Raw genomic sequence first — 15,942 nt, forward strand, 5'->3', positions numbered from 1 at the left:
CACTGGCCTCCATTCTCTTCCCTCTGCCACATGAAGAACGTTGCAGGTGGGGACAGGACTGGCAGCGCCTATGTGTGTCTCAGTCTATGACGCAGTGTGGCTCTGGGCTCTGGTTGTTACCAATGCAAATATGGGATGTCTGTTGAAAAATTGTCCCTCCTTCTTCTCTTCATTAGTGAGGTCATAGAGAGTTGATTTGTGTACAGTTTATACAAGTGGCTTTTAATATATTTCAGCCTCAAAAGACAAATAGGTCTTCCCTCTGCCCTGAGGCAGGAGTGGGGGTCCTCAGTGAAGGAACTTGGGCAGCTCTGAGTAAGGAAAGAGCTCCCCAGTAGCCATCCCAAGGAGGGCTATTGATTTGCTAATTTGGGCCACGTCCCCTGGGCCCATTTCCGTGTCTCTGAAGTGAGCGTGTTGTGCTGGAAGACACCTGGCTCCCCAGTTCTGAGAACATGAATGAACTACAGTCCTTGACGAGTGGCGTGGTTGCCTGGATTTGTGTGTAACAGACAGATGGTGATGGTGGCTGGAGCCAGGTGGGGCGGGGAGCGCCACCGTCACTCATGCACCTTCCCGTTTCTCTCCTGGTTCAAGTATAACGCGGACAAGGCCATCGTGGACAGTGGTACCACGCTGCTGCGCCTGCCCCAGAAGGTGTTCGATGCAGTGGTGGAAGCTGTGGCCCGCGCATCTCTGGTGAGTCCTCGGGACACTCACAGGTCCCCGAGTCGCTGAGTTACAATCACCTGCGGAGCAGCACTGCGTGTTCTGAGTGTCTCTGAACTATTGCACCATGCGTTTCAAATTTCCATATTGTGTATTTGCATATTTTATATGTAATCGTATAGGTGTAATATGTAAATATATTTTGTGTTTAAAATCTTTATATTTTAAAGGGTTTTGTTTCAATTATTACTTGTTAATTTCACAATCCCCTTCTTTGATGTTAGCAAATACCTTCATGAACCTCAGAGGACTTGGATCTGAATGTGCAGCGCCCTCTAGTATTTCAAATAATAGTTCCGTTTGTATAGTATTTTTTTAATCCGTGAAAACAATACTTGGTAATGCAACTGTTAGAGTAAACAATAATACAAGAATACATATTTATAGCCTTTAAAACAAAACACATAAACCAAAAATTTTACTCCTTTTTGGCCTTCATCCCCGCACTGGTTATCTTATCTTCTGTTTGTGTGGAAGAATATCGTTTTTTCATGGAAGACAAAGATCAATCAGCCAATCTAATCATTAGTTTATGGCCATGCTCTGAAATACAATTAAAATTACTATTGTGGACAACATGCCTTTTTGGGACCTGGCTGATGGTATTCCTGGTGTGACCCCAACTTTCCAGTCAGTTCAGGGCAATAAACATTGGATATAGCACAGCTTTGGGGATGAAATAGAATTAAATTTAGTCTAGTTTTTGCCACTTTTAGCTGGATGTCTGGGGAGGGGTTTTGTGCCCTCTGAGAGCCTCTGTATTCTCAACTGAGGGGTGGTTGGTTGTGAGGTTTGGGTCAAATGCTTCGTGTTGAGTAGACACTTGGAGCTTCCATTTAACGTGCAACCACGGCTCTGCTGCTGTTTGTTTAGATGAGAGATGAATGTGACTTTTGGCTTCTGAGTGTTCTCGTAGCATCTGCCCACTCAGGGCCTTCCTTGTGAGATCGTCAGAAAGTGTTTCCTGCACAAACACTGCGGCCCTGGCGTGGGGCTGATTGTCCTGCTGCTCTGCTGTGATGACTGAGTTCAAAGAGTGGCCGATAGGAGCACGTATGGTGGCTGCCTTGTTACAGCTCATAGCAGAAACGTGACAAGCAGGAGAGGGCTTTGGGTTGTCCTGAACCCAGACTTCAGACATCTGTGACTGCTGTGGGAAGAGCGGCTCGCTGATGAAATGACACAGGGAGAATAAGCAGGAAAGGACACAGGCCCTTTTTGAAGCAGCAGGTCTCAGGGCGACCAGCCGCCTGGCACAGCTGCAGCTGAAGCCACGGCAGAGTCTCCATCTTTCCCACTATCTGCTGAATCAGAGAAAGTGGCAGGTAACATTTTTAGTTTCTTAAATTTAGAATGCTTGCTGAAAATCAGACCCTACTTAAAATAAGGAGTGATACCCTCATTTCTTAAATAGTAAAAATGCCCTCAGCAGGATTAACGTGAGTACCTTCCAACTTCATATCCTGAATGGAAAAGTCTCACCACCATCCCGAGGACGTGTTTGAAGCGTGGTGTGAAAATCCAGCAAGCCGTGGGCCGGCCGGGCCCCTGTGCCGTGAGAGGCGGGGTGGCGGGGCTGCGGGGCGCTCACACTCCCGAGCTCATTGTGGCATGTGCTGAGCCGAAAACCACGAGGTAGAAGGAATGAGACGACATTTGTTTGCCTTGTCTAAAATTATCCTCTGATTTCATTCGGTCCCTGCGTCAGGAGGGAGAAACATGGGAAGGTTGTTTGTCTTGGGCAGGGAAAGCATAACAAGGGTGTATTGTGTGTCTGTCTTACTGTCTCTGGACCAAAGTTGTGTTTATTTTTCTTATCTACCAGGTCCGGGTAAGCCAACCCTCTTGGCTTGGATTTCCTTCTGGTTAAGGGGAGGGCTGGCTTCAGAGAGTGAAAGACAATAGAAGTGTGGAGCTCTGTCTCCTGGCGTGGATTGTTCAGATGGGATTCTAGAAATGAAGGGTTTGGAGTTCTGTATTTAGAAATGAACCTGGAGGCCGGGCGCGGTGGCTCAAGCCTGTAATCCCAGCACTTTGGGAGGCCGAGACGGGCGGATCACGAGGTCAGGAGATCGAGACCATCCTGGCTAACATGGTGAAACCCCGTCTCTACTAAAAATACAAAAAACTAGCCGGGCGAGGTGGCGGGTGCCTGTAGTCCCAGCTACTCCGGAGGCTGAGGCCGGAGAATGGCGTGAACCCGGGAGGCGGAGCTTGCAGTGAGCTGAGATCCGGCCACTGCACTCCAGCCTGGGCGACAGAGCAAGACTCCGTCTCAAAAAAAAAAAAAAAAAAAAAAAAAAGAAATGAACCTGGAGCGGGGACTGTTGTGCAAGGTGCAGCCCATGCAGAGGCACGGAGACCTGGGCTTGTTCGGACCCTGCTGCAGTGCCCACGTGACTCAGGCCCAGTGCTTCTCCAAGGAGGAAATCCAGACGCAAAATAATACCCACTTTAAGATGACTTCTGGGCCGGGCGAGGTGGCTCAAGCCTGTAATCCCAGCACTTTGGGAGGCCGAGGCAGTCGGATCACGAGGTCAGGAGATCGAGACCATCCTGGCTAACACGGTGAAACCCCGTCTCTACTAAAAATGCAAAAAATTAGCCGGGCGTGGTGGTGGGCACCTGTAGTCTCAGCTACTTGGGAGGCTGAGGCAGGAGAATGGCGGGAACCCGGGAGGCAGAGCTTGCAATGAGCCGAGATCGTGCCACTGCACTCCAGCCTGGGCGACTGAGCAAGACTGTCTCAAAAAAAAAAAAAAAAAAAAAAAAAGATGACTTCTGACTTTAAAACTGTGTGATCTGAGGGTCGAAACTGGCCCCCCAAGGACACGTGGCTTCACCCCCGGGGAGGCTGCCAGACTTTTGGTTAAGGACCATGGCTCTGGGGACAGTAAGTCCCACATCCAAATCTGAGGTGAGCTACCCAGGCCAGTTACTGGGCCCCTCGGAGCCTCATTGTCCACCTGCTGTTGGAGCTGGCCATGGCACTGTCATCTGAGCCCTGTGCCCCATGCCCTGCTGCAGACCTGGCCACCGAAGCTCTTTGCCAAATCCAGCAAAATGACCATCCCACCTCTCATGAGCGTGTCTGAGGAGGGGCTCCTTCCTGTGACGTGCATCTTTAGTAGACTTCGCTTTTTTACAAAGCAAAGATACATTAATGCCAGCATTAGAAATTACACAAATCAATCACAAATAGTCTGAGTGGAGAACGTGGGATGGATGCACCAACCACAGGGAGCTTTCTCCCCAGCTGCATGCCCTGGTGAGGAGGGCAGGTGTCTGCAGTGCTCATGGTTACGTAGCACGTGCCACCCCCGATATTCAGTGTGTGGGCATCGGCAGATGCATCCAGGGGCACCCATGTGTTTTTTCAGTTCTGGTCTTGGCAGTGTTCTGTCCCATTTTCCCGTCTTCTGTTCTAACCCTTTGGCTTCTATAAGACCCTTCTCCCTCCTCCTTGGACTCGCTCTGTCCCTGTGCCCCTCCTCGTGGAGCCTCTTTTTCTGGCCTGAGACTCCTGTTCTTGCTGCACATCCTCCTATGTGATCCCATTCTTAGCCTCATCAATACCTCCTGCTCACCTGTCAGTGCCTCTGGAAGGTGTGTCTAGCCCAGGCCCATCCCCTGGAGCTCAGGGGACTCAGGACTCGGGAGCCTGAGATGTACACTTGGACACATGAACCACATCAATGTGCCACAGAGCTCAGCCTTCTGCAGATGAAATGCGGTCACAGTATTCCTTCACAGTGGCGCCCCTGGTTCCCTCCCCTCCTCATCTTCCATTCCTGTCTGTCTGCAGCAGCAGCCATGTCCAGCAGGCAGGTTCCACGACAGCATCTTCTGCAGCACCCCTACCATACACCTCCCCAGCACCTGCTTGGCCCTCCAGTCCAGCTCTCGCCTTTCTTCCTTCCAGCCATGGCCTCCTCCTGCTCTGCCCCACACGGGACCCTGCCCTGGATGTGCTACAATAGACACGTCAGACACAGTCCTTCCTCAGCAGCCGGCAGGCCCAGGGCAGACTGCTCGGGATCCTGCCTGTGAAGTCACGCAGGTGTCGTTAACTTGCCAACTCAGCAACTAGTGGATATGGGCAGATGCTACCTTCCTTCCAATTCCCTGGTGAGAGGCGCAGGTGGATGTCCTGTGTTGCCGGCCACCTTTTTGTCCCTGGGTGCCATTTATTTTTTTCCGCAAATATTTCCCAGGTCTCTTCTGTGTGCAAGGTGTTAGGGCTGCAGCAGGGGCGGGCCACAGATCTCTGTCCTGAGAAGACTTGGATTCTAGTGCAGGAGACCGAAGTGTATCATGCCAATCAGTGTAAATTGTTAACTGCCACAAGGAGAAAGGCCAGGAAGGAGAGGGGCATGGTGGTGTTCTAGTGTTACAAGAGGAAGCCAGGGAGGGCTTCCTGGATGAAGCGGTATCTGACCTGAGATCTGGAGGAGGAGAAAAACGTCCCAAAAGAGCAGAGAGCCCACACTAGGCTCTGCACCAGGAGGCAACTTGCTGGGCTGATGGAATTCAGAGGGCAAGTGATAAGCAGAAAGGCCTTGGGGGGCCACAATTAGGATTTCTGTCTTCTAAAGGGCCTCTGCCCTCTGCTATGTGACCTTGGGCAAGTTACTTCACCTCTAGTGCTTTGGTTGCCTCATCTGTAAAGTTGCGAGGATAATGCTATCACACTGGTTGAGAATTTAAGTAATTATTGCTGCAAAGGGCTTATAAGGGTGCCTAATACTAGTACTAGTAGGTACTTCGTGTGTCTTGACAATTTTAATCATTATTATTTTGTCATCACCGTCACTCTTCCAGGAGACTAATGTCCCTGCTGTTCTGTCCAAATTAAACATTGTTTATCCCTGTGGGCATCTGGCGAGGTGGCTAGGAGAGCCTGGAGCTGTTTCCTGTTGACGTGCCAGACTAGTCATGGTTTCTCATGTGATCTTGTTTTGTCTAGATTCCAGAATTCTCTGATGGCTTCTGGACTGGGTCCCAGCTGGCGTGCTGGACGAATTCGGAAACACCTTGGTCTTACTTCCCTAAAATCTCCATCTACCTGAGAGACGAGAACTCCAGCAGGTCATTCCGTATCACAATCCTGCCTCAGGTACAAACTTGGATTTGTGCTTCGCTCTTTTTATTATGCAAAAGTGAAAGCACTCCATGCATGACACGTGTATTAGATGTCACACCTGTATTAGATCTCTGTCACCACAATGATGCTGCAAAAGACAGCCACACATTACTGCCCCTGAGTCCAGGCAGGGCGGTGTCCCTTGGCCGGGCTCACTCACGTGTCTCTGCTCAGCTGGTGGTTGGCTGGGCCCCGACTGGCCTCTGCCCAGGCTGGTGTAGGATGGTCTCACTCACATATCTGGTGGTGAGGTGGATGGAGGAACGGAGTCATGCGTTTCTCTCCATCTAGTGGCTGAGTCACATGTGGTAACAGGGACCTGGGAGACAGAAAAGAACCACACAGGGGCTCCTGAAGTATCAGCCAAGACTGACCATCGTCTCTTCCATGGTGCTACCCAAACAAGCCCAAGGCCAGCCCAGATTCCGAGGATGGGGGAAGAGACGCCCCTCGCACTGGGAGGAGCCACAGAGCTACATTGCCAAGGGTGTGGCTACAAGGAAAAGGGAAGACCTGGAGACATTCTCGTCACACCTACCACATCACCCTTATATATTTTTTCCTGTTTACATATAAAGAATAAAACTAGGCTGGGTATGGTGGCTCACGCCTGTAATCCCAGTACTTTGGGAGGCCGAGGCAGGCAAATCACCTGAGGTCAGGAGTTTGAGACCAGCCTGGCCAACATGACAAAACTCCGTTTCTACTAAAAATACAAAAATTAGCCGGGCATGATGGTGCATGCCTGTAATCCCAGCTACTTGGGAGGCTGAGGCAGGAGAATCGCTTGAACCTGGGAGGCAAGATCACACCACTGCACTCCATCCTGGTGACAGAGTGAGATTCCATCTTAAAAACAACAACAAACAAAACCTTTACATTTAAAAATAAAATTGTTATAGAACTGTTTCTAGTGTAGCCAAGATAATCCAAATATCATGGTAATTTGATACCCAAACCTTTAGTTTAAAAAACATGTGAGCTCTAAATCTTTTATGCTCTTTCTTTTCATCATTCTTTCTGGAAGAGTGACGGTGATGACAAAATAATAATGATTAAGAAAAAAAAGGGCCGGGCGTGGTGGCTCAAGCCTGTAATCCCAGCACTTTGGGAGGCCGAGACGGGCGGATCATGAGGTCAGGAAATCGAGACCATCCTGGCTAACACAGTGAAACCCCATCTCTACTAAAAAGTACATAAAACTAGGAGGGCGAGGTGGCGGGCGCCTGTAGTCCCAGCTACTCGGGAGGCTGAGGCAGGAGAATGGCATAAACCCTGGAGGTGGAGCTTGCAGTGAGCTGAGATCACACCACTGCACTCCAGCCTGGGCAACAGAGCGAGACTCCATCTCAAAAAAAAAAAAAAAAAAAAAAAAACTGGAATGTCCAAGATGAAGACATCATTTTTTTCCTACACTCCCAGTACCCACTGACTCCCTATTTATCCTACACGTCTAATGAAATGGACCACGTCTGTCTTCCTCAGTTCCATTTCTCACCTCTTCCTCCTCCCCTCCGTTACTGAGCCCTCACATGTGTGGCTCTCACCAGCACCTCTGTAACCTGCAGAGTACTGCTGTGCTCCCAAGCCCTGACCCTCTCTTCTTTTTGAAACTGTCGTCAGATTAATCTTCCTAGACCACCACTTTCACCCGAGCCTCCCCTGCTATGAGTAAGCAGTGCATCCCCACAATTTAAATGCTCAGGGCTCGCTCCTGGCATCGCTGTCCATGGCCTCCCACCAGACCCCTCCTAGTTCCCCAGTGTTTTCACTGTACCCCGACCCTCTGCCGGGTGGCCACTGACCCTCAAGGCCTCTCTCCTAAGCTCTGTTCCACCAACCCCCCTGCCTGAAATGCCCTCCCTTCCGTACTCCACCCGTATATCCAGATTCTTCCCATCCTTTAAGACTCAACTCAAACAACCCAGCTTTTGTTGAAACTATGCCGAGCAGAATAACCCATTTGTGAGGTTGCACCTCCCACTCAGCACGCATATTTTCTGGTCTGCTCATCTGGCGTGGAATCTTATCTTTAGGGTACGTTTTATGCCGTTGCCTTTTTCATTTGACTTCTCTTTTCTTAACTTCTATTTCGTTTTCAATTAATTATAAATTCCTTGAAGATGAGAGCTGTGGGGTGTAAAAGATCGTCCTTCCTTCCCCAACTCCACCAGGCAGTGGAGGGAAAGTGCATCAGAACTGTTTGTGGAATGGACACATCAATGTGTCTTTGTTGCAATTTGATGACTTTGAGATAAAGGGAATTGGACTGCAGGGACAAGGAAGGAGGCGTAATTTCAGGAGAAAAAAAGTAAATGATACTACTGCCTTTTCCCATTTTCATCTTTACACTGTAGGAATGTGCTTTCCAGAAAAGGAGAGATCTTGGGGAAAGGATTGAAAGCTTCAGGAGCAATTCAGGCCAACAGGAGACACCACGCTCCCAGGAGAGGCTGGAGTTACACGCTCAGCACTGCCCTTCCCTCACACCGTAACTTTGAGCAAAGGATTTAGCCCTGCCTGTGTCTCTTTAACTGCAAAGGAGAAACAATAATACCTACCAAAGACATTTTCAGAAGATTGCAGTATCTTTGGGTGAATGGCACTGCACTAAGTGATGCTACAATGCTATGTTTTCAGCATCTTTAATATCATGTGCTCTTGGCCGGGCGCCGTGGCTCATGCCTGTAATCCCAGCACTTTGGGAGGCCAAGGAGGGTGAATCACAAGGTCAGGAGTTCGAGACCAGCCCGGGCAACATGGTGAAACCCTGTCTCTACTAAAAATACAAAAAATTAGTTGGGCTTGGTGACATGGACTCAGCTACCTGGGAGGCTGAGGCAGGAGAATCGCTTGAACCTGGGAGGCAGAGGTTGCAGTGAGCTGAGATCGTGCCACTGCACTCCAACCTAGATGACAGCATGAGACTCCATCTCAAAAAAAAAAAAAAAAAAAAATGTTATCTTGATGATTACATTTTAGCTAGTACAGTGGCAAAATGTGGACATTATTTCATCAGTGTGGTGTGTAATAAAGTTAAAACCCAGCTTGGGGACCCGGGTGTGTGCTGCTAAATAAATATCAGGCACCAAGTACTCATAAGAAGCAGGAGGAGAAGGCAGGCATTTGGGGGAAACCTCTCAGTCCAGGCGGGTCACAGCTGGGAAAGATTGCTTGACTTCTTCAATAGCTTTTAGGACCCAACACTGGGCAAGCTCAGGAGCAGAATGAGAGAGGTTTGGGAGCATTTCATCTCATTTGCACATCTCTGCCTAAGAATTCATTATTGCTTTCACTTATAATGGTAGATATTTTTTGGTTGACTTCGACACATTCCCATTTTTGATTTTTAAAAATCCACTTTGCCTGCTGTTTTCCTGATTTCTTACTCAGCATCACATTCCACTTGCTTTCCACTCCCTTTCTGGGAGGGGACTCCCATAGGCAGCTGGGAAAGATCACCTGGTGAGACCTCACACGCTCCACGTTTCCCAGCAGAAAGGCTCTGCCCAGCAGCCTTTCGAACACTAAGGGAAACCGGCAGCGTTCTTGTCCTCAGAGGTTCTACCTGGGACCTCTTAAACATGAGCCCCAATATGTGGGCAAACGATTGCCCCTGCAGAAAAGAGTCAAGTCCAAAGCAGTTACTTTAAACTTTGTCCATACTCAACACTATTTTCCAACAGCCCATGGGCTGAATCCTATGTGGCCTGTTAAAAAACAGCAGCCGCCAGCCCACAGGGGAGCTCTGAGGTTTCTTCATAGCTTCTGCTTTGTCCCTACTTGACCTGCTCTTCATAGTGGTCACATGGCAGCCCCTCCCTGCTGGTCTCTTCTCAGTCTTTTCTGCTCCCTCCAAAATCACCCCTCGCAGTCCCTCAAACCCCCTACAGCCAGAAGGCCCAGGACTCTTGTGTATTAGTGTGTCTGCCTTTTTCCTCCAAGTCTTTCTTCCTGCCTCTGCCCTTTAAGGCTAATCATTACTCACAGGAAGGTTCGTTTGCTTACTCATTTTGCACTCTTGCTTTTCTCCAAACAAGTGGCATTTTGTCATACTCAGCTGCTATACTCTCTAATTGCCTGCATTTGAATTATTTGCTATTCAAAAGCCAAGAAATTGTTACTGCTGATAGGATACTGATTTGCTCACTGATTGTGTTAAGGTTTGACCCATTTCCCGGCATACTCTTGGCTCCAGGGTTATCAGTGGCCGACTCGACTACATTGAACACTGCACAGCACCTGTGGGAACTGGCCCTCCTGAATGGCAGAACTTGTGACCCACACACGCTGTTCTCTCTCTGGTGTTGATTACTCCTTCCTCTTTCCACTGAGGAAATCGTCCTGCCTCCGTCAGGCTACCTACTTTTAAAACTCTCTCTGCCCGAGGGGTGCATGATGGGCTCTGGGCCAGCTAGGAGAGATTGCAGTGGATCCTGAAGGACAAGGACAGCGAGGACTTGGCCTGAGTCGGGCGAGGGAGTGATTAGATTCCGCTTTGGTTTCACAGGAAGGCTCACAGGAGTCTAGTTACAGTCTCCAGGCAGGGTAAGAGAGAAAAGGACTGGCCTAGCACTTTAGGGCCTGAGTAACTGGATGAATCTTGAATTTACTGAAACAGAGAACTGTGGGAGAGGTCTGATTTGGGGGGAACAGCCAGTGTTCAGGTTTTTACAGGTTACACAGGAGATGCCGATTGACAGGTGGACAGGCAGGCAGACACAAGCGTGTGGCAATGGTGGCCCAGGTCTGGGCTGGAGAGGAGGAGTTGGGAGTCTCAGGCTAGATCACGGGGTGACCTAGAGCCATGGGGTAGGGCCAGATGGGTCACCCAAGGAGGGAAGATTGAGAGGAGGCCAAAACCTGAGAGTGCTCTGATGCTTGCAGGGGAGGAAGATGAGGGAAATCCAATACAGGTGCCTGAGAAGGAGCAGCCAGGGAGTTAGGGAGAAGAAGAATGTGGCCTTCTTAGAGTATAAGTGAAGAAAGTTTCCACACAGAGGAAGTGATTAGCGGTCAGCAGTACCCATAGAGGGGTCTCTGGAGGCACTTCCCACCCTGTGGTTAGTGCCTGGTCCCCCCAGATTGGAAGCCTCGAGGGAGCAGGGACGGTGTGTCCTTCACCACCGTAGTGCTGGTGCAGAGGGCAGCATCTGAGCCATGTGAAGTCCTCAGAGGATGACCTCTGGGCAGATAGCCAGATGGCCAGATGGACATGAGGACTAAACTCTGACTTTTTTTTTTTAATTCTCTTGCCCGAATTCCCACCTAAGGGGCCTGGGGAGTTCGCCCTACAAACCATAAAGTCTCACCAGAGGGGTTTTATTTTTTATTTATTTATTTTTGAGACAGAGTCTCGCTTTGTCGCCTGGGCTGGAGTGCAGTGGCACCATCTCGGCTCACTGCCAGCTCCGCTTCCCGGGTTCACGCCATTCTCCTGCCTCAGCCTCTGAGTAGCTGGGACTACAGGCGCGCACCACCACGCCCGGCTAGTTTTTTTTGTATTTTTTAGTAGAGACGGGGTTTCACAGTGTTAGCCAGGATGGTCTCGATCTCCTGACCTCGTGATCCGCCCGTCTCGGCCTCCCAAAGTGCTGGGATTACAGGTGTGAGCCACGGCGCCCGGCAAGGGGTTTTATTTAACCTTGTATAACATAGCCTGCTTTCTAGCCTGGCTCTGGCATGACATCACATAACGAATAAGGAAAGAAATCCAAATATTTTAACCCCAAATAGATTTCCTTTTCGTATTTTGAAATTGCCCTGCAGAGTTGTCTCTTGTGAGAAAAATCTGCATTCTACAGAGACTCGCCTTTTCCCTTTTTTTATTTTTTCCAGATCCAGAAGATAATCAACTGAGAGTCAGGCAACCTTTATTTTTTTTAATACATAAATACTTGAAGTTCTGGGGTACCTATGAAGAATGTGCACATTTGTTACATAGGCATACATGTGGCATGGTAGTTTGTTGTACCCATCAACCCGTCACCTACATTAGGTATTTCTCCTAATGTTATCCTTCCCCTAGTCCCCCACCGCCTGACAGGCCCCAGTGTGTGATGTTCCCCCCCATATGTCCATGTGTTCTCATTGTTCAACTCCCACTTGTGAGTGAGAACATGTGGTGTTTGGTTTTCTGTGCCTGTGTTAGTTTGCTGAGAACGATGGTTTTCAGCTTCATCCATGTCCCTGCAAAGGACATGAACTCATGCTTTTTTATGGCTGCATAGTATTTCATGGTGTATATGAAGGCACCCTTTTAAATTCTATAAGACACATTTCACAACCTCTTCTCTTCACAGCCTATTAGCTAAAAGCTTCCTCTGCACAATAAAACTTTGGTCTCCACAATCCTTTCTCTTAGTCCAAACATTTCCTTTCTATTGATCCTAGATTAGATAAACTCAACCAATTATCAACCAGGAAATGTTTAAATTTACCTCTAACCCGGAAGCCCTACTTTGACTTGTCCTGCCTTTCTGAACCAAACCAATGTACATCTTAAAAGTGTTTGATGTCTCATGTGTCTCAAAATTGTATAAAACCAACCACCTTGGGCACATGTTTTCAGGACCTGTTGAGGCTGTCTCATGGAGGGCCATGGCCATTCACACTTGGCTCAGAATAAATCCCTTCAAAATATTTTACAGAGTTTGACTCTTTTCGTCAGCAGACAGACAGACGTCTTCTGGGCGTGTGTGCCTGTGTGGAACTCCGGGGGATGCATACCAGTCACCTGCTCTGTCACTGATCAGTAATACTGATCACCATGCTTTTTGATCTTCTCTCCTCCTGGATGGCAGGGATGAGACCATCTTTCTTTCCCCGTGACTTCCCCCAGCACCTGGGAGGGTCCTGAGCATGAGTGTGACCTCAGCAGTTTTGTGATGTTGCCTGATTTGTGCTTTTTCTTGTTTGTGTGCTCTCTCCTCTCCGACAAACAGCTTTACATTCAGCCCATGATGGGGGCCGGCCTGAATTATGAATGTTACCGATTCGGCATTTCCCCTTCCACAAATGCGCTGGTGATTGGTGCCACGGTGATGGAGGGCTTCTACGTCATCTTCGACAGAGCCCGGAAGAGGGTGGGCTTCGCAGCGAGTCCCTGTGCAGGTGAGCGATTCTAGCAGTGAGCAGGGATCCCCAACAAGATCCTTTATGTAAATGTCCTGAAACTTGGAAGCAGTTCTTGATGGCAAATCAATTACCATGGAATTGTTTCACTCATTCCTATCACCAGTGATCAAAGTCTTCTCAATAAAATGGATCATGGGATTGCTGAGAGAATTAAGTGACATCATCCGTGTGAAACTTCAGTGCTTGGCACATGGGAAATGCTTACTGAGTGTGAGTCCTGATAGTCACTAGGAGTAAAAATACGCCATGGAGCTTTGGAGTTGAACTGCAATTTTTCGACAGTTAAAGCAAAATGAGTAAGGAAGAAATTTCACATATAAGCTGTGTACATTAATTTGTCCTTAACGCTGTCCTCATTTTGAAATAGGAAATGCGATTTCTTGAAATCCTAACACAATGAGACCAAGGAGCCCCTGTTTGTCGTGGGATTCCTTTGAAAGATGTGTGAGGGCGGCCCGCAGCATGACTCTGCAGTCTAGCTGGAGGGTTGGCAGGTCTTCAGAGAAACCAGGAGAGCATGAGAAAGTCAAGTGGATGGATAAACCCCATAAGCTTGAAAATGTCTTCAGATTTCACAGTTTGCTTGAAACGGAGTGCTCACACCGCACACAGCTTAATGGGAGGATTAGGTATTTCTGACTGACAGTCCAAGCCTGCGAGGCAGAGGCAAATCACAGAAGTGGGCATGAGATTGAATTGCTGGAGACAAGTGGAGGAAGAGCCTGAATCAGAAAAGTGGCCAGGAGAATTGCAGCCTTTCAAAATAAGATGTCAAGGGACTGAAAAAGAAAAAATTTGGTACATTGGATTTGAAGTCAGGAGCAGAATGGAATTCCAAAGTTGTGCTGGTGATATGTGAAAGGAGAGAAAAATTAAGTGTGAGGTCAAACAAGAATCGATGAGAAGGAGGTAGAATAGAAGAAAACTTGGGAATCAATACAGAAATACAAGATTACCATGTGGTTGAAGGAAAAGGGGGTTGGTAGGAATTTGATGGATATGAGATACTGTTGGAGGACAGGTGAGAATGTTGGGCCATCCTGGGAGCCTCAACTCAGACCTTCACTCTGATCTCAATCCAGGTGTAGAGCTGCCAGGATGAGGCGCACAGGCCAAATGCCAAGTGATCACAGCTGAATTATTCTGGTCGGGAGAGATTTCAGTTACTATTTTTTAATACCTAAAACATGGTCTTAAAACAGGACTCCTGGTAAATAAAGCAGATAAGGGATGCTTCATTAACTGGCTTTAGCAGAGTGGCATTTCAGAAAAGTAAAGTAACAACTGAGAGAATAGAAATATGAAAAGGAAAGATTGCACATAGACTATTAGGCCAATTCATATTCTGTATAAATAAAATCATCCCAACCAGTGTATGTATATGACACATCGTAACACGTCTTCATAAATATCCTTGCTAACATATCTCACTTTGCATTTGTGAGCAGACTTGGAACCCTTCCCATTGTCGTGTTTTTTATCTTTGCTATGAGTAAATGTTTACCTTTTGCATGTGCAGTAACTCTTTCAGCCTGTTCAGTTATCATTGAGTGAGACCTTTCTCTGTGGCAGCAAGTGGGACTGAAATATCACTGAATTTCCTAACTGTGACTATTCTACTTCTTTTTAACCAAGGGAATCTAAGAACTTAAGCAATTTTGCCCACAATTTCTGTTCTCTCATTAAATATCATTAAAGTAAAGGCTACTATGGCAACAGCTGTTAGAGTGTCCACTTAATACTGCAGGGTCTAATAACCATTTGTTTACTAAGTGAATTACTGTTGGAAAGGGTGTAATATTAGGAGTCTCTAGGCAGGGCAACTTTTTTTCCCTGAATTTCGCTGTGAGTTATTTGCTAGATGCTCTTATATACACTTTTTCTTCCTTTTTAAAAAATGTATTTGACGTTTTGGTACTTAAATGTTAGATTTTACCAGCCATGGGAAAATACGCTTATATATGTCTCCTCTTCCATGTGGATTGTTTAGCCATTAAAGTAATTACTTTCCTCAGGGCTGCAATTAAAGGCCCCAGACAGTGCTCGATAGAACCCTAATAAATGGAATAGCTATACTGCCTTTTTTTAAGTGTTTATTTTTCATTATGAAATATCTAAGTAACAAAAAAACCTTAAGTTACAGAAAATCATATCCTATATGTGCATTTATGGAATATCTAGATTTAATATTTTGTCACATTTTCTTTAAAATTTGTCTTAGACATAAAAAACCAAGTATAGGCCGGGCGCGGTGGCTCAAGCCTGTAATCCCAGCACTTTGGGAGGCCGAGACGGGCGGATCACGAGGTCAGGAGATCGAGACCATCCTGGCTAACACGGTGAAACCCCATCTCTACTAAAAAATACAAAAAACTAGCCGGGCGAGGTGGCGGGTGCCTGTAGTCCCAGCTACTTGGGAGGCTGAGGCAGGAGAATGGTGTAAACCCGGGAGGCGGAGCTTGCAGTGAGCTGAGATCCGGCCACTGCACTCCAGCCCGGGCGACAGAGCGAGACTCCGCCTCAAAAAAAAAAAAAAAAACCAAGTATAGCTAAAGTCTCACCCCATCCCCCTCCCCAGCATTACTCATTATCCTGAGATTAGTGTATATTCTTATCTGAATTACTATATAGTTATAATTTTACTAGAGGGGCATGAACACCTTGCATTAATTAGCTGTTGCTATGTAACAACTTAGCCCCAGTGGCACAACTCTCTATCACATTCTGCAGTTTCTTTCTTTTCTTTTCTTTCTTTTTTTTTTTTTTTTTGAGACAGGGTCTTGCTCTGTCACTCAGACTAGAGTATAGTGCAATGGCATGATCAGGGCTCACTTTAGCTTCAACCTCCCTGGTTCAGGTGATCCTCTGACCTCAACCTCCTGAGTAGCTGGGACTACAGGTGTGCACCACTGCCCCAGATAATTTTTTGTGTT

At 47.6% G+C, this 15,942-nt stretch overlaps 1 protein-coding gene across 1 annotated transcript in view; it reads left to right on the plus strand.

Annotated features, from left to right (window-relative positions):
* The window catches only part of BACE2 (beta-secretase 2), a 117,047-nt gene that overhangs the window by 78,422 nt on the left and 22,683 nt on the right, over positions 1 to 15,942 (plus strand). The window contains exons 6-8 of the mRNA XM_033232516.1: positions 598 to 699; positions 5,696 to 5,845; positions 12,817 to 12,985. Coding sequence (XP_033088407.1) covers positions 598 to 699; positions 5,696 to 5,845; positions 12,817 to 12,985 — 421 coding nt within the window. The remainder of the gene's footprint in view (positions 1 to 597; positions 700 to 5,695; positions 5,846 to 12,816; positions 12,986 to 15,942) is intronic.

Source organism: Trachypithecus francoisi, unplaced genomic scaffold (assembly GCF_009764315.1).
Source record: "Trachypithecus francoisi isolate TF-2019V2 unplaced genomic scaffold, Tfra_2.0 Lachesis_group14, whole genome shotgun sequence".
NCBI classification, from domain to species: Eukaryota; Metazoa; Chordata; class Mammalia; order Primates; family Cercopithecidae; genus Trachypithecus; species Trachypithecus francoisi.